Here is a 22,430-nt window from a genome sequence, read left to right as displayed (position 1 = left end):
GGCCCGGGGCGGGCGGGGCGCCCCGACGGGCTGGCGGGGGAGCGGCGGGGCCGGCTGGGGCCCGCTCGACCGCGCCTCTCCCCGCAGTGTTCGAGCAATACCAGAAGGCTCGGACCCAGTTCGTGCAGATGGTGGCCGAGCTGGCGACCAGACCCCAGAACATCGAGACGCTGCAGAACGCGGGTAAGTGCCGGCCCCCGCCGGCGTCTCCTGGCCCGGACGTGGCTCCCTCGCCCGGCCCCGCTCCTGCTCGCTGCTGCCTCCCTGCGCCCCTGGCCCTGCGGCACCTCCTCGCCCCGCTCCTGAACCCCTGGTCGCGGGTCCTCGCCCCTCGCGGGGTGTCCCTGCCGCGTCCTCCCACCGCCCCTGGCGTCGCCAAACCCAGCCTGGGTGCCGCGTTCCTGCCTCGCCCATGCGTTGCCCTGGCTGTCTTCCCCCGGGTGGCGGGTGTCCTGCTCCCCCGCCGGCTCAAGAGTTTGGGGATGCTGGAAGGGGCCTGGAGGACGGTGTTCTTGGAGACTGGCATTGTTTGGGGGTGAGTCCAGGTTTCTGATTGGTGTGAGAGTCCCGACGTCCTAATTTCCATTTTGATTGCAACTGAGAGTCTGGTTGAAAGTCAACGTGCTTTGCATTGCCTGGACGTCTTCCTTCGTGAATGGGAATCTACCCTGAAGAGGCCTATTTTATCTGGGTGTCATTGCATATCGACCCCACCTTTGATAACCTTCCATTTCCTCACAGCAAAGGAATTCCAGAGCCCTTGACACACTTTTTCTGGTCTTGGGGTAGTGGAAGAGCAATGATATGCTCTCACTTTTCCCAAGAGATTTAAAGTTGATAAGGTAGATTTTACTTTTGACAAATCCTTATAGTGCGCTCCTTCCACCCCTCAAGTTTGCATTCTGTGTGTGTGTGTCTGTGTGTGTGCGTGTGTGTGAGAGAGAGAGAGAGAGAGAGAGAGAGAGAGAGAGAAACACAAACCACCATTACACCATTATCCTGTCACTGTTTCCTCTGTTCTTCTCTTTCCTGTCCTCCTCTTCATATTAAACATGATCACACAACTAGCTGAACTCAACTCAACTAGCATGTTCTCACTGCTCTGTCAAGACAGATCTTCAATTTGTAGGAATGATAATCAAAACTGATTTAAATTAACATAAAACTTAAAGAAAATTGAGAGCACAGACAGGAAAGAATGTTTAGAAATAATATTTACTACTCTGTGTGTTTGAAGATAATTTCCTTTGCACTCTAGATGGTAGTTTTTTGGTTTTGTTTGTTTTTATTTTCTTTTGGTAGGGTGTATTTAGAATAGAGTGTTTCATAATTATTTAAAACTTTATTTTGAGATAATTATGGACTCGTTTGTAGATGTAGGAATTAATAGAGAGATCCCCAGTATCTCAAAACTATAGTCAATCACAAACAGAATGTTGACATTGATTCAAATCCATTGCTTTTATTCCTGTTCTCTAGTTTTATTTATTTGTGTGTGAATGTTTAGTTTTATATGATTTAACCCCAAGTGTATTTATCAGCAGCAGAGTCATCACAAGGGTCTCGTGTGTTGCCCTTTTATAACCATCTATTCTTGTCTCTCACCTTGAGCAACCACTAATCTTTTTTTCCATTTTATTTGTTATTTCAAAGATGATAATTATTTGTTCTGGAATTGTTCTACGTGGAACAGTTTGTGTCTGTGTTCAATTATGCATACTCTTCAGTGTACTCAGAACTGTGCTGGACACAGTATGTTATATATATATTGTTTTATGTTCATTAGAGCATGTGACATTCTAAAAAGCACTTTTTAAGTTTTTTCTCAGTCCTATTTATTAGCCTTTTGAAAGGACACTTGCTGTTTACTCATATCTTATGGACAGTATGCATATAGCTAAGCTAAAACAGTTTTTAAAAGGGAAATTGACATTTTCAACATTTGATGTTGAAATATGAAAGTATAGGTATCACTTAAGATACAGAGTGTCAATCACATTTTACTATAGTAGAGGCAGGTTATTTCTTCCTATAGTGAACATGTGGAGAATATTATGGAATTGAATTGATCCAAATTTATGTTATGTGATCACCAAAGTATAAGTGACTTAGACATTCTTAAATAGCCACATCTTTCCATTTGTGGTCAGACTTATTAAGGAAAGTGATACAAAAGGAATATAATAATGTTTTGAAGTTATATGCACTGGGCTGATATCTTGATGAAATGATAAGATTTTTCTTTTCACAAGGATATTATTTTAACACTTTTATGTCATCTAGATTCAATTTAAGCATTCCTCTAGTAATTGTAAATAGAGGTAGATAGTGATAATTCCAAAATATCCCTTTAGTTAAAATAATCTCAATGCTTTGTTATGAAAAGTTTCCTTTGTAGTCAATTAGCTTAACCATCCAAATTATTCTAAAAAAAAAAAAAAAACCCAACACATGACATGTTTTAAAAATAATTTTGAATGAGCCACAGGTTGTATGTGTATCTGCATATTATGATCAAGATATTCTTTCCAGTCAAGTTAACTTCCTTTTGATGGCAATCCATTTTATTCCACTTTTACAATGTTCCTGCATTCTTGGAAGGATTTTGTTTTTCTCACTTTTCCCCTAAACATGAGTCTAGATACTGTGACAAACGTTTTCCATGATAAATAACTGGCTCACTTGTTAAGAATTTTTGAGTTTACTTAATGTGAAATTAACTTTGATTATGACAATTATAATTGGAGTGTTACTTCATTTTACATCTTTGAACTTTTTTGTTGCATTCTTGATATGTTTAGAATAGAATTAGTTTTACTATTAAGTCTAAAGAAATTATCAGAACAAAGAAAGCTTGCAAGATATCTCCTGAAGATTTGGGTAAGAATAAGTTTGAGTTCCAATTAAAATTGTTACCAGAAAGAACTGTGTACAATGTGTCTATAAATCTAGAGTTATTTTTTCTCATTGAGATTTTATTCCTCATAAATCAAAAGGACATAACTGAAAACATTAAAAGGTTTAATGTTACAAAATTTCTTTATTTGAGCAATCTTGGTAGCTTTTTAAAAATGAATTTTGACACTTCTCCTCCTTGAATTATTAATAACACATAATTGTAATGATAGAAACAATACATGGTTACTTCTACCAATTATGGAATGGAAGTGGTTGATTAGTTATAAAATATAAAAAACATTTAATGGCATAATGGAATACCTGTCCAATCTTAGGTTGGTTAGGTCTTTTGAAATAAGCTAATAAAGGCTCTAAGAAAATTATTTTTAATTGCTTAACTATATAAATAAACTACTTCTGAATGAGCTATTTATGTAAGAAAAGTGGTGGTAAAGTTTAAACTAATACTTTGTAATATTTTACTTATCACCTAAAGTAAAATAATAAATATGGCAAATTAGTGGTTCTGTGCATTTTCAGAAGAATAGGAATAGAGAACTTTGCATAACACTTTATATATGCATCTTATGAACTAATTAAAAGATTTAGGAAATTTAATAGGTTCAGAATTTGGAGAATAGTAATATATGTTGAAATAAAATGATATTAAATTATGTGTTTCTGGGCAAGGGTGAAATTCTTCTGCTTAATTATATAGTTCCTCAATTTGTTGTATGAAGGAAAAACCTCTACTAAGCATTTCTTAATGTATTTAATGCATTTCCTGTTAGGTACATACATGTTCCATCATTCTCTTACAAAATAGTTCCAGAGAACACTGAAATTAAAAGATAATTTGCAAAACACCGCAAAAACCCAGCCAGATTACTTAAATTTGATTTTATTTTTCTAAGATAGGAGTCTTAGAGTTTTGAATATAAAATAATTAACTCAAAGCTTGACTTAAAAATAATAGGGATCGAGGTTTGTTATATATGCTTAAGTGGAAAATACCTCAGGGAACTCTAATTTTTTTGAAGCTTTATGCACCTTAACAATATGTTCTAAAAACAAGATTGTTTAGATTTTTATTCTGTGTTTCAAACCTTTATTCCTATATGGACATTTTTCTGTTTTGTCATCTAAGCATTGGTATGTAAGAAATACTGTATCAAGGGCTGTCATCTAATTGTTTTCTTGGGGGAAAAACTGGACAATCAAAAAAAAAATCCAAGCTTCATATGAGCTTATGAAGGTGAGAATTAGAAATGGTAAATATGTGGGCTAAAATATAATGTTAGAGACTAAATTTCTTTTAAAAGTTATGTATTTTTTAATTCTAATTTACATTTGAGTTCTTTTCCTTGAGCCCTCATAGTAAGGTAATCTCTTGGTTTATGCTTTCTTACTCCTAGTATCTTTCGTTCATAGTGTTTACCACAATTATGATTTCGTTTCCATTCTCCACCAGCTGTAAATTCCATGCCTGGCACAGCGCTTAGCATAGAGCAGGTGTTCAACATGTTTAAATAGAGTGAAGGCAGGTAGCATTATTTTCCTAAGTGTTTTCATTTTTTTTTAATTAAAGATTTATTTTTATTTATTTATGCATGCAAGAACTGGGGTGTGTAGGCCAGAGGTGCGGGGGAGCGGGCAGGGTGAGAGGATTCACCAGAGACAATGTGGGGAGCAGAACAGGCAGATCTACTAAAATACACTGCTGAGGGGAGCAGTGGGTGTGACAGGAGAGGTCTGCTGTGCCATGTGGCCATGTGAGTTATCTCCCTGGCTGGGTATTGAACTTGTGCTGCAGTGGCTGCTGCTACCTTGATAGCGCTAAGACTTTAATCCCTGCACCACCAGGGAGGCCCCTGTTTTCATACTTCTTAAAAAATTATTCTTATAATAGCTCAGGTAGGTAGAGTAGGTATCTTCTTCAGTGTGCATACTTAAACCCAAAGGAGTTTGGATAACCACCTTCTTCACAAAATGAGGGTAGTGCTGACTTGAGGGTGGAACCTGTTTCTTCACTGTTTCTTGGCCTTGTGCCTTTGCAGATAAGAGTAACGATTTCCAATGGTTCTAGGAGCTCCTAATGAACCTCAAAGTCAACTGTTTCAGTAAGTCTTCTGATTAGGCCTTTGATTGTCAATGGCTCCAGTAATTGCATGTAATTGACTTTCGAGGTCTCCTGAGACCACTGTGGGAGTTTGAGAGGAGTCTAGATGAGGCGACTAACACTGATGGACATTTGTAGGTTGAAGCATTGGGGTTGTATTTAGGGCTTAAACTGACCTGAGTCTAGATGACCTTTCTGCTTCCTATGGCTTCTAAGGAAGCCTTATCAAACAGGAAGCTCTTTAAAAGCACCAGGAAAAAGTGTGCAATCCACTGGAAGTTGACAAACAAGATAGTACTTCAGAAAGTTGTTGGACTGAGAGCCTGCAGGCATCAAAGAGAGACTTTATCAGAGCTGGGGGTGGTCAGCTGCTTTGTGAGTGACTGCCTCTTGCCCTGGACCTCTGAGCACAGTTACTGGGGAGGCAACTGCTATTTGTTGGCTGGTGGCTGTGAATATATTCTCTATTATTTCATTTAACCATATTTTGTTTGAAGGACTTTTTCATTTACTGGAGCCTGAACTTAGAAATTTTGATTGAGTAGATGTGCTGGGCCTAGGAGAATCTCAAGACCACACCTTGAGAAAAAATTCAGCCTTGCTTTGTAGATGACCCAAATTAGACTTATTTAGTTTTCAAAGTGAAATTTTGGTTTTGACATTAAAAGGGATTCAATTTTAAATGTATGGTATATTCAAGTTATGTTAAAAATGTAGGTGAAACAGGGCCTCCCTGGTGGCGCAAGGGGTTAAGATGCAACCTATGAAGCTATCCACAGCCACTGCAGCATGAGTTTAATCCCGGCTGCCAGGGAGCAACTCACATGGCACAGCAGGGCACTTCTGTCTTGCCCACTGCTCCCCTCAGCAGTGTATTTCAGTCAGTCTGCCTGTTCTGTTCCCCACTCTGTCTCTGGTGAATCCTCTCACCTACCCCCCCACACCTCTGGCCTGTATGCTTGTATGCATAAATAAATAAATCTTTAAAAAATGTAGGTGAAAACAGTGGTATTTGGGCTTGTGATATGAGTCCATGTGTCTCCAAAGGAAACGATCTCCACACATTTTCTGTATGTAAGTTCTATTGCTATGTCTGGTTAGAATCTCTATTAAATTATGTACAGAGACTATATTACATTAGTTTTCCATGGAAGTGTCTTTGTAGAATTAGTCTAACAATATCCCCTCTGTATTTTGTCCAAATTGAAGGCTTACTTAAAAAGTAGTACAACAGAAGTAAAATGGTGGTCTCCAGAACCAAGACTACAAGGGTTTCTGCAAGAGCTATCTGTATATTCAGAACTGTGATAAATAATTCGATAAATAGAAAAGAAGTATAGAACATAAGCTCTGCTCTAGAAATGTTAATTATTTTACTGAGGAGATTAGACATTTATTCACATAAAATAAGTCAGAAAACCATATAACATACTAGGTCAATGATGACTACCATGCTTCAGGAACACCATTTATATCTATGTAATCTATGTAAATGGTATTTCCTGGATTTGTGCAGAATACAGCCTGCCCTGCCATATATGGTAGACCAGAGAATTACTGAAAGTCTCCATTTTCATTTATTTACCTCTTTTTAAGAGTAAGTGGCACAAACAATACAGCTCTAGCTCCATGACTTTCCATTTCACTTAGAATAACATTGCAAAAACTTAATTTGATCTATAGCCAGATTTGATCTGGCCCAAACCTCTCCAGTTTTATCTTTTGCCATGTCACTCCTCCCACTTTACATTTCAGGACAATGGAATTTATCACTCTTCAGTAGTCTGCAAACTATCATGCATCCCTTGTCCACGCCAGAAACTTAGAATTGTCACTGATTCCTTTCCTCTCTTTATAATAATATTTGTCTCCTATATGTCACCTCAGAACTTTCACTTTCTCTTTCCCATTAGCAATTACTATTCTCCAGTCTATCTTCACATCTGGTCTAGGTTTCTACAATAGATTCCCAAGTGGTCTTCCTGCCATCATCTTGTCTGTTTTCATCTTTTCTTTCCAGTGTAACCAGAGTGATCCTTCTTTATAAAATGCAAGTTTGAAAGCAAATATCTGCTAAGAGGTCAATATCTCAAATATATAAAGTACTATAATTCCACAAGAGTAAATGCACCTCAAAAAATGGGTGAAAAATTTAAATTACATCTCTCTGTGAAGATCTACACATAGTCAATAAACACATGAGAAGATGCTCACCATTAATTAGGGGAATGCAAATCAAACTACTTTTGGATACCACTTCATTTTTTGTTGTGTTATAAAACACAACAAAAAATAACAAATATTTGTGAAAATATGGAGAATTTAAACCCTTGTGCTTTTTAAAAAAATTTTTAAAAAGATTTATTCATTCATTAATTCATGAATTAATTAATCAATTAATTAATACAAGCACTGGGTATAGTCAGAAACATGGGAGGGTGATAGAATTCACCAGAGCCAGAGCAGGGAACAGAACAGGAACAGGCAGACTGACGAAGAAATACACTGCTGAGGAGAGCAGCCGGTGGCAGGAGAGGTCTGTCTCGCCATGTGGGACCCTCTCTGGTGGCCAGGGATCGAACCAGTGCTGCAGAGGCTGCAGGCAGCTTTGTAGCCCAGCGCTCAACCGCTGCGCCACCAGGGGAGGCCCAACCCTTGTGCTTTGCTGGTGAAAATGTAAAATGATTCAGCCACTGTGGAAAGCAGTTTTGGTGGTTCCTCAAAATGTTAAACATGGAATTAGTATTTGACCTAGCAAGGACTTTCAACCAGGCACTGGAATGGATACTGGCACACCAGTGTTAAGGGCAGCATTATTTACAATAACCAAAGGTAACAAAAGTCCAAATGTTCATCAACAGAAGAATGGAAACAATGTGATATTATACATACTGGAATATTATTCTTCCTTAAAAAGAAGTGCCATTCTTTTTTTTTTTTTTTAAGATTTATTTATTTATGCACACAAGAACCGGGGTACAGGCCAGAGGCTTGGAGGGGTGAAAGGATTCATCAGAGACAGAGCAGGAAACAGAACAGGCAGACCGACTGAAATACACTGCTGAGGGGAGCAGCGGGCAAGACAGGAGAGGTCTGCTGCGCCATGTGGGTTGCTCCCTGGCTGACTGGGTATTGAACTCATGCTGCAGAGGCTGCGGATTGCTTCATAGTGCAGTGCTTAACCTCTTGTGCCACCAAGGAGGCCCAGAAGTACCATTCTTAAACATGTTACATCATAATGAAACTTGAAAACATGCTAAGTGAAATAAGTCAGAAAAGGACATATACTACTTGATTGCACTTATACGAGATACCTCTAATAGGCATAATCAGACTGACAGAAGTTAGAGGTTACCAGAGTCTGGAGTTAGGGGGAGCGGGAAGATACTGTGTAATTGGTAAGACATGTCTGTTAGTGACATTAGTATTTGGGTGTGATGGTGGTGATGGCTGCCCAAAATTGTGACTGTGCTTAATGTCACTGAATTTTCACCTAAAATTGTTAAAATGTTAAATTATATGTATTGTGTACTACCATAAAAAGGAACACAATTTAAAAAATATTTAAAAATGGAACAAAGAAGATAAGAGGTAACCAGACAGCTTTACCATGATTTAAATAAACTCAAAGGCCTAATTTTCAGATACTTGTTTGTAAAGGAAAAAAGTTGAGATGTTTAATAGTTTTATAAAACAGCGGATGATGTATGTATGTATGTACATATATACATATTCATGTAGCATGAGGATTAATTTTTTGTCTTTGGAAATGTTTGACATTTCCTTTCTGATTATTATATGCCTTTCTCATGCAAAATCAAAGTAACTAGACTTTGGTTGCATTAAAAAGGAGTTAAAGAGTTGTGATTACTTTGAGGTTTTTTTTTTAATCTCCTCTAGATTATAGTTTCTTTAGAATAGGGACTGCCTTATTGCTTGCCCTTTGTAAATCCTGATCTAATTTTTTAAAAAAGATTTATTTGTTTATGCATACAAGAACTGGGGTTCAGGCCAGAGGTGCAGGGGGTGAGAGGATTCACCAGAGACAGAGTGGGGAACAGAACAGGCAGATCAACTGAAATACACTGCTGAGGGGAGCAGCGGGTGAGACAGGAGAGGTCTGCTTCACCATGTGGGTTGCTCCCTGGCCAGCCAGGGATTGAATTCATGCTGCAGAGGCTTTGGATAGCTTCACAGTGCTGTGCTTAACCCCTTGTGCCACCAGGGAGGCCCCTGATCTAATTTTTGAATGAATGATTGTGACAATGTTTGTTTTTATTTTTTGTGTATGTGGCTTACAATGCAGGTATTACAAGTAATGTCTGCAGTATGTTGCTAGAATGAGAAAAATAGAAAATACTCAAAGGTATGAAATTTGGGGAGAAGGATAATAGAGATTCATTTTACAAGTTAAATTTCAGAAATATTTTATACTATTTTATCAGTTTTTATGGGTAGCATTGTTTTTATAGGTATTTTGAGTATAATATATAATTGTGTTTAATATTAGATATAACATGGGTCCTGTAATGGAGATCCCAGTGAGGTAATTAGCTGTTCGCTAGAGGCCTTGCTTAACAGACATTTTGCCACTATTCAGACTGCTCTAATTTATGGAATCTAAATTTTCATGCATTCACTCACTTTACTTACAGGCAGGTAAGAAAAACTTTATTTTTATTTTGTAGATGCTGCCTGCTGGCCTGCCTGCTTGCTCCCTGCCTCTTTCTCTCCTTTCTTCCCTCTCTCCCTTCCCTTCCCTCCTTAACCTGCTTTCATTCTTCTCAGTTCCTCTTAAATTATTACTTGTGTTTTTAGGACAAACCTACAATTAGAATGATAAAGTCTCTGTGCTTAATCTGTTGCAAGACGTTAAAAACATGTCCCTGGGAACTGATGGTTTTGAACACTTAAGAGGCAATTCAAGAACTAGAAATTTGTGGCAATATTTCTGAGAATTTTTCCTCTAACAAAAATGACATTTAAACACAGATTTTAAATTGAAACTGACTTTTTTATAGGTTCAGCGATTTTTAATTTTTCAAAATTCACATGGTGCTACTATCTGCATGAAGGATACTCATACAAAAAGTGTGATAGAGTGGATGTGTGTACATGAATGCCCAACATCGATAGTGAATACAGGATGACAAAGAAAAGAATGATGTGCATTTTATTGATCTTCTATTTCCAGGGCCAAATGAGGCAGAAAAATGAAGGAGAAAATATAGAAAGCAGAAAATTCCTTTGAGCCTTTGTAGCTATGTAAAATTTCTTTTTGGGGATGAAATACTTGACTGCTAAAATTGTAAACAGAATTTTTCCAAAATTGAGAGACTTGTATATTATGTCAAAACTGTAACTAATAATCACTGTAATCAAATTAAATACTACATACCCAGATGGAGTAATTCATCACCTTCTTAACATGAAACTTCAGAGTTCTTGAGTCTTAGTTAAAAATATCCAGGCATAATAACCTAGTAAGAACTGACCTTCTAATCATATTTTGGAAGTCACAAAGCCCCTGACTTCACATAAATATATCATATGAAAAAGAAATTATCAGATTAGTCAGCAAAAAATAACATTAAGGGCTTCCCCTGGTGGCGCAGCGGTTGAGCGCTGGGCTGCGAAGCTGCCCGCAGCCTCTGCAGTGCCTGTTTGATCCCCAGCCGCCAGCTAGGATCCCACGTGATGCGCAGACCTCTCCTGCCGTGCCCACTGCTCCCCTCAGCAGTGTATTTTGTGGGTCTGCCTGTTCTGCTCCCTGCTCTAGCTCTGGTGAATTCTCTTAGCCTCCTGAGCTTCTGACTGTACCCAGTGCTTGTATAAATAAATAAAAATAAATCTTAAAAAAAAAAAACCCATGAAGCATGATTGTGATTGTTTTATTTAATTTTTATTTTTTATGTAGATACCTGTGAAACCCAAGTGTCACCACAATCAAGACAGTGAATATATGACACCTCACAAATTTTTCCCATGCCCCTTAATTGTTCCCAAGTCAGGCTCTGCCAGCCTCTGCCGTTTCCTGGCACTGTTTCTGCTTTTTTTTTTTTTTTACTTTGCCAAAGGGTATGTATTTAAAAGGCATTGAGCTGCTTCCAACTCCATGACCCCTGCTTATAAGTTCTTGTTGTTACTGTAGAAATATATACATTTTTAACAGAAATGAGGGCATATTTATTTATTTATTTATTAAAGATTTATTTATTTATACAAGCACTGGGGTACAGGCCAGAGGTGCAGAGGGTGAGAGAATTCACCAGAGACAAAGTGGGGAACAGAACAGGCAGATCCACTAAAATACACTGCTGAGGGGAGCAGTGGGCGAGGCAGGAGAGATCTGCTGTGCCGTGTGTGTTGCTCTGCAGCCGGCTGTGGACGGCTTCACAGCACTGCACTCAACCCATTGCGCCACCGGGGAGGCCCCAAATAAAGGCATATTTAATGGTGTCCTCTAATTTTACTAGCTTACTAGTAGATCTTCACTTCAATTCCTATCATTATTGGTTTTCAGAGATGCATATTTGTCCATGTGAAGGTGCTATAATTTGTTTATTCAAAAGCTAGCATCTTATTGAGGGACTTGTACTTGTTTCAATTTTATATCGTTTCTATTTTATACTATTCTATTCATATACCACCCTTGTTGAATGATTTTATTACATCTTCATGACAAACTCTTCAGTTCTGAACTGAATTGCATCCCTTCAAATTAATATGTTGAAGACCTAACCCTCAGTATCTCAGAATGACTCTAGTTGGAGATTGGACCTTATCTTATTTATTTATTCATCTTTATCCCCACCACCATTGTGTTCCTTGTATCTTTCCCCTGAATGACAAGCTTTGCAAAGTCTTGGGGAGATGATGCCTTAAGTGCCCCTAACCCTTTGCCCCTACCATGTTCTGGACCATATACTATAAGGTTCACAACCTTTTTCTGCGTTCCTTATGACAGCCCTATCAGGTCACATAGTCAATATTTGCTAAATAAAGGATTTAAACTTTTCACCGAACTCCAAGGTCTTTCTTATTTTCATGCTATTCTGCTGCTTTGAAAATTACTATGCAACTTGTATTGTTTTATGCCTTGCCTAGTTAGATCTTTCTAAATATCCCACATTTTTACTACTTTCCCCCTGATTTTCTCATCTGCCTATGTATGGAATTATGTGTTTGCTTTTTAAAGTTTCAATTTTGCTGATTTCTGTTCTTTCATAATTTAACTCAGGTGTAATGTCTTTGCTGAGGCCTCTTCTTCTGGATGTGGTCCCAACAATTCAACAGACTGCTGCTTTGGCTCTTGGGAGACTGGCTAATTATAATGAAGACCTAGCAGAAGCAGTTGTGAAGGGTGACATTCTTCCACAGCTTGTTTATTCATTAGCAGAACAGAATGTAAGAATTAAAAAAAAAGTTACATATAATTTTTTTGGGGTTGGAATTTTAAAAAATGTGATGGTTGGGTACAGTTACAAGCTTGTAGCATTAGAATGATTAGGATGCTGGTACAACTTTCAGTTCTTTGAACGGCACATCATCTTGTTTAGGGTATTTTAATTGGGGTAGATATATACAGCCTTCCATTCTAACTTTTAATACAAAGAGGAAATGGTATAAAAAATTTAATGGAGTCATACTTAAATCAGTTATTCTGTGAATGGCAGTATTAAAATGATAGGATCTTTCTTAGTGAGGCAAATCAAATGTAATTTCCAGCAATCTTATATAGAGGTGAGAACTGGTTAATGGAAACTATAAGAGTCAGTTCTGCAGCAAGGGGCAGAGAACATCCAAAGGAATTTATTTCATAAAGCACCAACAAACAATAGTGAAGAACTTTCCCATAGGAAGTTTATCAGGACCTAGGGATATATTTTTCTTGACTTATCTTTGAGATCAAATTCCTATTTGCATAACCAAAGGACAAACAGTCCAGTTAAAAAATGGGTACACATTTTTTCCAAAGCAGATAGACACATGACCATCAGACATGAAAGATGTTCCACAGCAGGAAATGTGTCAATAGGAAATGCAAATCAAACCCACAATGAGGTATCACGTTACCTATCAGGATGGTCATCACAAAAAGAAAACAAAGGAAAATAACAAGTGTTAGTAAAGATATAGAGAAGTTGAGAACTCTCATACACTGCTGTAAGAGTATAAAATGGTGCAGCTGCTATGGAAAATAGTTTGGCAGTTCCTCAGTAAGTTAAACATAATTACCATGTGAGCCAGCAATTCTACTCCTAGTTATATTTCCCAAAGAATTGAAAACAGGTGTTCAAACAAAACTTGTACACAAATGTTCATAGCAGCATTATTTACAATACAAAAAGAAAGACTGGCTAAGCAAAATGTTATATACCATACAATGGAATATTATCAGTCATAAAAAGGCATATACTGCAACATGGAGGAAGCTTGAAATCATTTTGCTAGAAAGAAGCCAAACATGAAAGGCTGCATAGCGTGTGATTCTACCTTATGAAATACCCAGACTCCTCACATCTGTAGAGAAAGAGGCACATTGGTGATTATCAGGGGCAAGGAAAAGAGGGGGGCAGTAGAGTCTACATATGGGGTCTTTTTGTTGGGTGATGAAAATACTTGGGAGCTAAACAGAGAATGGTTTACAACATTGTGGATGCAGTAAATGCCACTGAGTTATACCCTTTATGTGGGTAAAATGGATGTTAAGCACATGTACTTATTACAGAATAAAAAATTAAAATCCTAAATTACCTTATTTTATAAATTAGAGAGGTATTTACTAATGAGTGTTTTATCTCTGCAAGGAATCACAGAAATTTAATTTGTCTCATAGGTGATATTTCTGTTACCAAATATTTAGACTTTTTTCTTGGACTCTTAGCTCTTTCCACTGAGGGCAGGGTCTGTGTTCTGGTATTCCCCATAGAAAGTTCTCAGTAGAAGTTTTCCAAATATGAAGGAATTTCCATTAGTTGCAAAGAGACATAAAGAAATGGGGCAAAAAGTGAGGTGAAGGAGTATAAAGCGTCATTCACAAACTTCTGTCTCTTTCACCTGCCAGTTCTTAAACATAAGCCTCACAGGAGGCTTCATGTCTTTTTTTTTTTTAAGAGGCATGTTTTTATTTATTTATTTATTTGTTTGTTTGTTTGTTTGTTTTTGTTTATACAAGCACTGGGTACAGTCAGAAGCGCGGGAGGGTGAGAGAATTCACCAGAGCCAGAGCAGGGAGCAGAGCAGGCAGAAGGACCGAAGTACACTGCAGAGGGGAGCAGCGGGCGGCAGGAGAGGTCTGCGCGCCATGTGGGACCCTCCTCCGGTGGCCGGGGATTGAACCGGTGCCGCAGACGCTGTGGGCAGCTTCGCAACCCAGCGCTCAACCGCTGCGCCACCAAGGGAGGCCCTTCATGTCTTCTTCAAGCGTATATCATTGCTTGGCTAGTTTATTTGCCAGGAAATGTTTTAAAACATATATTTAATATACACCTTTTTGTTTATCTGATGATTGGTGGTGCATCCCAGAACATGTTATTTCAGCATCACTTGGGACACTGGCAAGAAGACTATTGAGGTCATCAAAGGTGTCCCATGCTTAGAGATTGGGGCAAGTAAGAAAAATGAGTATGTTAGTTGACAAAATTTAGTTGCACAAGCTAACAATCTAAGAGTTCTCATAGGTCAAGCAAATACCTCCTCATGTAATGCAGATACATAAAATCTCATTATTTTTTGAGTTTGTAGGAAACTTTATATTTTATATAATTTCTAAATGCATGTTTCAGAGTAAAACAATTGAAGTATAACTTAAGACATAGCATTGTTTTAGTTTAGTTACTGAATAAAAGCAATGGGAGAAACATGAAAAAATCAAAATGATTTTGCAGGATATGTTTCATCTTTTGTATTTAAAAGCTGTTGAGCTTTATTTACGTTAATGTTACTTTTACATTGATATTAGTCTTTATTAACTTAGGTAAATACTCAGATCACTTTGAATTTTGTATATTTTCTCCTTGTAGCGTTTTTATAAGAAAGCAGCTGCCTTTGTGTTAAGAGCAGTTGGTAAACATTCTCCTCAACTAGCTCAGGCGATAGTTGACTGTGGAGCCCTGGATACACTGGTGATATGCTTGGAGGATTTTGACCCTGGAGTCAAGGAAGCTGCAGCCTGGGCACTTGGATATATTGCAAGACACAATGCAGGTAATTGAGCATAGTTTAAAATTTGATTAATTTTATATTTACTAGGTAAATCTGATTTTGTTTAGCAAATTATAGATGGGGTTTTAATGATTTTTTTTATACCTTATGGGACATATGTTTTGAATAATGGCCAAGTTGTTTAGATCACATATTCTCAAAAATCTTATACATTTCTCTCTATCTTAGCAGAAGAGAAACTTAAATACTTATGGGGCAGGGGAGATGAGATACTAATTTAGTCTCAAAGGCCTTGGTAAATGGGTTCAGTTAAAAAATGTTTTAGTTTTTTACCACTCAGGGGATATTGAGTCTTCTGTTTCACTCATGTTAGGGTATTCCAAACTAGCCAGGAGCCATATCAAATGGGTGAGTGATGTCAAAAAGATGGACATGATAACTTTCTAGAACATATTTTATTTAGTCCTTGCCCAATTTTATTATATTGGGCAGGAAGGAGGAGGAAGAGAATAATTTCTTGTAAATTGATAGCTCAATGAAGTCCTCTAGGAGCGATCTGGGCTTCTTGTATGAATGTTGTACACACCCAATTACTTTAAAAATAATTGTGGGGGCCTCCCTGGTGTCACAAAGGATTAAGTCTCAGCACTATGCTTTATCAGCAGCCACTGCAGCACGAGTTCAATCCCTGGCCAGGGAGATAACCCTGGCACAGCAAACATCTCCTGTCTCGCCCGCTGCTCCCCTCAGCAGTGTATTTCAGTCGATCTGCCTGTTCTGCTCCCCACTCTGTCTCTGGTGAATCCTCTCACATCCTCTGCCCCTGCACCCTTAGCCTACACCCCAGCTCTTGTATGCATAAATAAATAAAATGAATCTTTTTTAAAAATGGGGAACAAAATTATACCAAGTACTTTATAGAAGTTGCTAAATAATATGAACAAATAATGAGGAAATGTAATTTCAAAATAAACATGTAAAAATGATCAACTTTGCTAGTAATCATACAGCTGCATGTTATAATATCAATGAAACTATCTTTTCCCACCTATTATTATTTGGAAGAAGAAGAGTAAAGATGAAATAAAGCCAAGTGGCTAAGAGTGCTGTGATATTAGACAGTGTTCTGATGTTGAGTCCAAGTTATAATGCTTACTTGCTGTGTGGCCTTCTATGTGGCTTTTAAGTTTTTTGAGTTTCAACTTACTTGTCAATGAAAAGTGGGCAATTAACAGTAGCTAGTTCAGTGATAGATGATGAGGTTCTGTATGCACTTAGATCAGTGCTTATCAAATGCTAAATCTTGAATAAAAGATATAGTACTAGTGCTGAAGGTTGGAGAGGGCAGCATGATGGCTATATGCATTGGTGGAGAGTCTACAAATCGTATGAACTTGTGGAAAGCAAGCTTTTTTGTGTAATCATACTAGGAAAATATTCTACAGAATGGAAAAACAAAACTCTTGCAAATGTTTTAGTAGTACTGCATATAATATTGAAAAACTCACCTATTTGCCAGGAATTTCATGGTTAAATGATGCTGTTTACTTAATAAAATCTTATGCAACAAATTTCAAAAGGTAGTAATTAATGAACCCTGCATGATAACATGAATACGAGATTATAGTGCAAAAAAGGACAACATTGTATGTTACAAACATAATAAATAAAAATAAGTTCTTATGCAGACATACATTACAAAGATATATGTTTGTGTTACTAGAGTGATAGAATTAAGGATAATGTTTCTTCATTTTCCAGATTTTTCACTGTCTATGTATGTGTGTATAAAATAATAGCTGCTGTTTATTGAGTAATTTCTGTGCCTGACTGTTCAGTATGCTTTAGGTACATTATCTCATGTTGGTTACAGTCGCCACTAAGATGTAGGTGTTACCCTTCCTGGTAAGCAGAGGAAGAAAGTGGAATTTAGGGAGGATTCTGAAGCTGTGTTAATGGTGAAGACGGAGTGTGAGTCTAATCACATGTCTGTGTTAACCAGCACACCAGACAGCTTTACTGACGGCTAACTTGAAAGAGTACTGAAGAAGAAAACAGAAACAGGAAGAGTCTCTTGCATGGTTACATGTTTAATTTGGTTCTTAAAGTGATGAGACCAAAAAATGATATAAAAGTAAACCAAGGAAGAAAAGTAGTTATGCTTAGAACTATTCAGAATTAATGTATTACAAAATAATCCTTACTATCTGGATTTGGCTTTTCCAAATTGGTATAATTTAGGATTGTTATTTAATATATGCTGATTGGGAAAACTAAGGCAATTTTTAAAATCAGAAGCTGGTCATCAGCTTAAATGTAAGTGGACTTTATGGCCAACAGATTGTAACGTGAGTTATTTCAAAAGATGGTGCAAAAGAGCCTAGAGGGACATTCACTTAGACACCCTCTCAGGCAGGTGCCCTTAGATAACTTTTTGTTGTGCCTGAGGCTAAATTGTAGTTTATAAATAACATCTGTCTTTGGGATTCCATTCCAATTTCTTGCTATTATCTGACTCCCTAATGGGCTTCCCACTGGAATTTCAATATTTCACACTAGTTAGGGACCTGGGATCCAGAAGCCCCCAGAAGAGGTTACTGCATAGATTTCTTTGAGGGAAAGGAAATTATTATCCAAAAAGCAGCAAGTCATCATTCACATCCTGAGTGAAAATAGAGGATTTATTACCAAATACCTTTCTTTCTGAATCATCTCGTAAGAAAAGAATTTATTGAGAGGAATGAGGACATTCATTCATTGTTTTCTTCTTAGTATTAGCAGTAAAATGTTTAATTATACAGTTCAGGAAATTAACACCTATAGTGGAGATGCAAAGGAAATGAAGTGCACCTTTAAGGGCAACGGAGAGAAATGTTTTGTGTATAAAGAGCGAAAATATGGTAAGCATCGATTAGAAATGAGAAACCCAAAATCTGACTTTTCCTTACTTGAAAACTACAATTTCTAAAAGTTACTTCTATGTATAGAGTTTGAAGCATTTTATAGATAACCAAGGGGAACTAACAACCATGAAGTGTGGAGTTGGTTTTTTAATTTAATTGTACAAATCTTGTGATCAAATTTCTGTAATTGAACATTGAGCTAGTAATACTCTGGATGATATGTACCTCTGATTTTGAAGATAAATAGACCAATTCTTTATATATTTATGTGCTCGTTAATAAAGACAGAGGTAGGATTCTCAGATTACTTGTCTCTCTTCCTCCTTCTTGCTACACTCTCCCACGCTACAGAATTATTGCATTAGCTTATTTACATAAAAATGTGGAATCTCTCATTCTTTATACCAATTAGCTTTGCTTTTGGAGCTAGGAGGGCCTGGAGAGGAGCCCTTGAGGAGCGAGGCAGAAGGAGCCTGGGCTCTGTGGCCAAAGCCCTTCTGCCCAGAGGGCTTCAGGAAGGCCTCCCTGCTCCCTCCTGGCAGCTGCCCTCCTGCCCTGTGACTGGCAGTAGCACAGCAGCGGGAGAGCCAGTGGGGAATGTGGGAGCATTTCCAGTGCTTGGGTGTGAGGCTAGAGCAATAGCCTGACTGGGAGGAGGAGCGTGCAAGAGTTTTGGTTTTTTGTTTTTTTCAGCTTCTTGAAATTGATTTCTTTCTTTGTTTCTTTTTTCTTTGACTCCACTGATTGCAGATTTTCTTTTTTTATTATTTTACTTTATATATATTTTTACATCATTTTTCATTTTTGCACAATGTATGCATTTTCATCGGTTATAGTCCCCATACAATTCCCACCCCCCCTTATATTGACCCTAATCCCTCCTTCTCTCCTCCCCTCCCCACCCCGTTGTGTCTCTGGTGTATAGTTGCTTGTTGATTTTGATTTTTACTTTATGAACTTCCACATGGGGCTCAAGGAAAACTTTCAAGTGTTTATTTTGGGAGTTTCAGCTAAAAGTGCTGTCTCCTATAAACTTGGTTTCTTGTAAACCTTTGCTGCCGAAAAGCAAACTTTGGCTGCTCTCCTGCCTGGCAGAGAAAGTGGAATCAATTTGATTGGCTGGTCTGAAATTTGGAAATCATTGGTATACTAGTCCTATTAGAGATGAGGAAACTGAAGTAGAGAGGTTAAAGGATTTATTCTGGTCGGATACAATTTATGGTGGAACTGCTGGCTATAACTCAAAACCTTTCAGAGATTCTTCCTATTTATCAGGTGAGAGAGGAAAGTGTATGAGACCTCATCACTCTTTGCTTTAAGAGCCTTGTAGTATCTGAAAGTCTTGCCAGATGCCTCTGTTTTTAATCTCCAGTGGCTGCTTTCCACATGTGTGTGACTATTTTTTTTTCCTGTAGACCCTGAAGGACCTGCATGAGAAATCTCCATTCTAGCTATGAGTTAGGAGATGAGATTGCTGAGGACAAAGATGAACAGCCCTTAAGGGAATTGGCTGATTTGAATACTATAGAAACATTTAGTGATTATATGCTGTTTACTAGAGAGATAATAAATGTAAGCAGGGAATCTGGATAGATCTGGACGACCTGAATCTTTTCTATCTGGTATAGCATGATGTGATTAAATGAGGGAAAGACTATAAAATTCAGATCTTTTGCAAATATTCTTTTATGCTACTCATATTTAATTCCAGTAGTCTAAATTGTGTGAAATAGACTTAGGAAAAAGTAACTTTTTAAAAATACACATATTGATGTGAAATATTTGAGAAAATTAGGACATTGTAATGGTTGTGTTAGAGTGAGGATGGTGCAGAGGGATATTAGAACATGACCATTAAAAATTATTTTAAAAGATTAAAAAATAAAAACCATTTATAAAACCTGACAGACTGCTGTCTTTACTGATGCTTATAGGTTGATTTTTTGCTTTTTATAATTTATTTTATCTTGGTACTTGAGGAACACATAAACATAGAGACACCTAATGCAATGGGATTATATATGTTACATACCACCCCTATTTTGATACTCACATTTATTTTCACAAATACTTTTCTATTTATTTGTTGGTGAAAAAAGAAAAAGTGAAAATACATGACTCTAAATAATAAATGTGTTTTAATAATAAATGTGTTTTTTGGTTTATAGAGGCCAAATGTGGCAAACAAAGTCAGTTAAATTACAAAATTATGTTATTTTACTTGCCAAATTTGTGTGCTGGTAAAAACATGTTGTGAATTCTATATTTTTATTTACTATGAATTTTTAAGTATTCTAAGTACATGTAGATAACCACTGGACAGAGTTTGGGCATAGAAGTAAAAGCAAGGGTGACACTGATAGTGCAGATTCAGGAGAAGGTTAAGCCCCATTCCCACATAAAATGCCTGTTTGCCTGATATTACCTATTGTTCTGCTATCCTGAGACTTTTTTTTCTAAGTAGTACAAAGAAATGTCACAGGTGTGTGTGCTGAGTGGATAAAGAGAAGGGTATTTGTACCCTAGTGGTTTATTTATTTTTTTTAAAGATTTATTTATTTACGCATACAAGAGCTGGGGTACAGGCCAGAGGTGTAGGGGTTGAGAGGATTCACCAGAGACAGAGTGGGGAACAAAACAGGCAGATTGACCCAAGTACACTCCTGAAGGGAGCAGTGGACAAGTCAGGAGATTGCGCCACCAGGGAGGCCCCCCTAGTGGTTTAGAAATAAACTGGAGTTAGAACACTGCATCGTAACATAATTTTTGAGTTAGAACAAAATCAGTTCTCAAATTTGGTTTATTTTCCAGTCTCCAGTGTATAAAACCATGAATGCCTTTCAGATTTTGAGTGCCATTGAAATTTGAGCGATAAAATATGCATTTTCCACTTCTTTTTAAAAGCAGAATGCAAAAGGGTAGGTAGAACAAAATTCCAATTTTAGTTCTAATATTATATAAAACAAATGAAAAGCTTCTAGATACAAAAAATATATTTTGCAAAGATCTTATTCCATGTACTTTATTCTTATTTTCTTCATTACAGGCGTACTGCAGACACTGTAGTTTTGCCTTTTCAACTTAGTCTCAGCTGTTAAGGCAAAAAGTAAGAATTACTAAAAGTGGGTTTTAAAAATTACTTTAAATCTGGTCTTACCTAGTATCTTCCAAGGCCATTCCCAAGGTCTTTGTCTTCTCTCAGCTTCTTTCCCTCACCTCCACTTCTTCTTTTTATTTTATATATATTTTTACATCGTTTTTCATGCACCTGCACCCCTATGTGTATAGCAGCACTATATACACTAGATAAGCTATGGAAACAAACCAAATGCCCCAAAATAGATGACCAGATTGAGAAGATGTGGTACATATACACCATGGAATATTACTCAGCAATCAAAAAAGATAAACTCATGCAATTCACCTCCACTTCTTACCTTTTTGTTGCCATAGCTTGAAGCTGTTCTTGCACTGTGAATGTGCTCATCCATTCCAGCTGATTATCTCTCGTACAAGGCCCCACTGACTCCAGATTAATGGCTTCCTTGACTCACTTGACTTTTTAAACTAGCCTCAATTATTTAACCTTCAAGGCATATGAATGTTTGTTAACCTTTCACCTTTTGAATCCTTAACAATGTGTAACAGTTACACTAGTAGCTGTGAAGACTGGGTGTAGCAAAATGGGGTAGACCGATGAAAATAGGAAACAACGACAAATGTGAGGGGAAAGGAGATAAATAAAAACCACGTGTTAGAACTTTTCCTAATAACAGGCAAATTCTCACTCCTGTCTGCGATGGAGATGTCACCCTCTCAGCTCAGAATTTTAGCTGTAGTGTGTTATTGTTACCTATGAAAGGATGTTGCCTCGGTCAGAAGTGTTGGTGAAGAAGAAAGGTTTTTGTGGTAGCCAGCCTCCATGCAGCCCCCTACCCCAGGGATGCCCAACTCCCATTATTCACATCCTTAAGTGGTCTCCAACCTTGTCCCAGTGAAATATAGCAGAAGTGATGGGATGTCACTTCTGGTGCTGGATCATAAAAGACTGCAGCTTTTGTCTTGGGTTCCTTTTGGATCACTCACATTTGGGCAAGCCTCATGATGAGCAGCCTATGAAAAGGTTGTGGAAATGGTGAGGAACTGAGCCAACTGATTACTAACAAAACATCCTAGGTGCTAGACAGACATTAAATATATTGTTAACCTATATTATTAAAAAAACAGTTTTGAAGTGATATAGCTATGTATTTTCTGGGCAGATGCAAACACCAGCCTATTTTTATCTGATAATTGTGCCCACCTAAGTGCAAAGAAATAATGATTCATGACTTCATGACTGT

General features: G+C 37.5%; 1 protein-coding gene across 2 annotated transcripts in view; it reads left to right on the top strand.

The window, feature by feature from the left end:
- Positions 1 to 22,430, top strand: part of SPAG6 (sperm associated antigen 6) — a gene marked incomplete at both ends in the record, with an annotated part of 45,995 nt that overhangs the window by 29 nt on the left and 23,536 nt on the right. For both annotated transcript variants that reach the window (XM_084253931.1, XM_084253930.1), the window contains 3 exons: positions 88 to 183; positions 12,258 to 12,424; positions 15,043 to 15,226. In XM_084253931.1, the coding sequence (XP_084110057.1) occupies positions 88 to 183; positions 12,258 to 12,424; positions 15,043 to 15,226 (447 nt within the window). The remainder of the gene's footprint in view (positions 1 to 87; positions 184 to 12,257; positions 12,425 to 15,042; positions 15,227 to 22,430) is intronic.

The sequence above is a fragment of the Talpa europaea genome (assembly GCF_964194135.1).
Source record: "Talpa europaea genome assembly, chromosome: 14".
Lineage (NCBI taxonomy): Eukaryota > Metazoa > Chordata > Mammalia > Eulipotyphla > Talpidae > Talpa > Talpa europaea.
The sequence above is the reverse complement of the archived record's forward strand: the minus strand, read 5'-3'. Positions and strand labels throughout refer to the sequence as shown.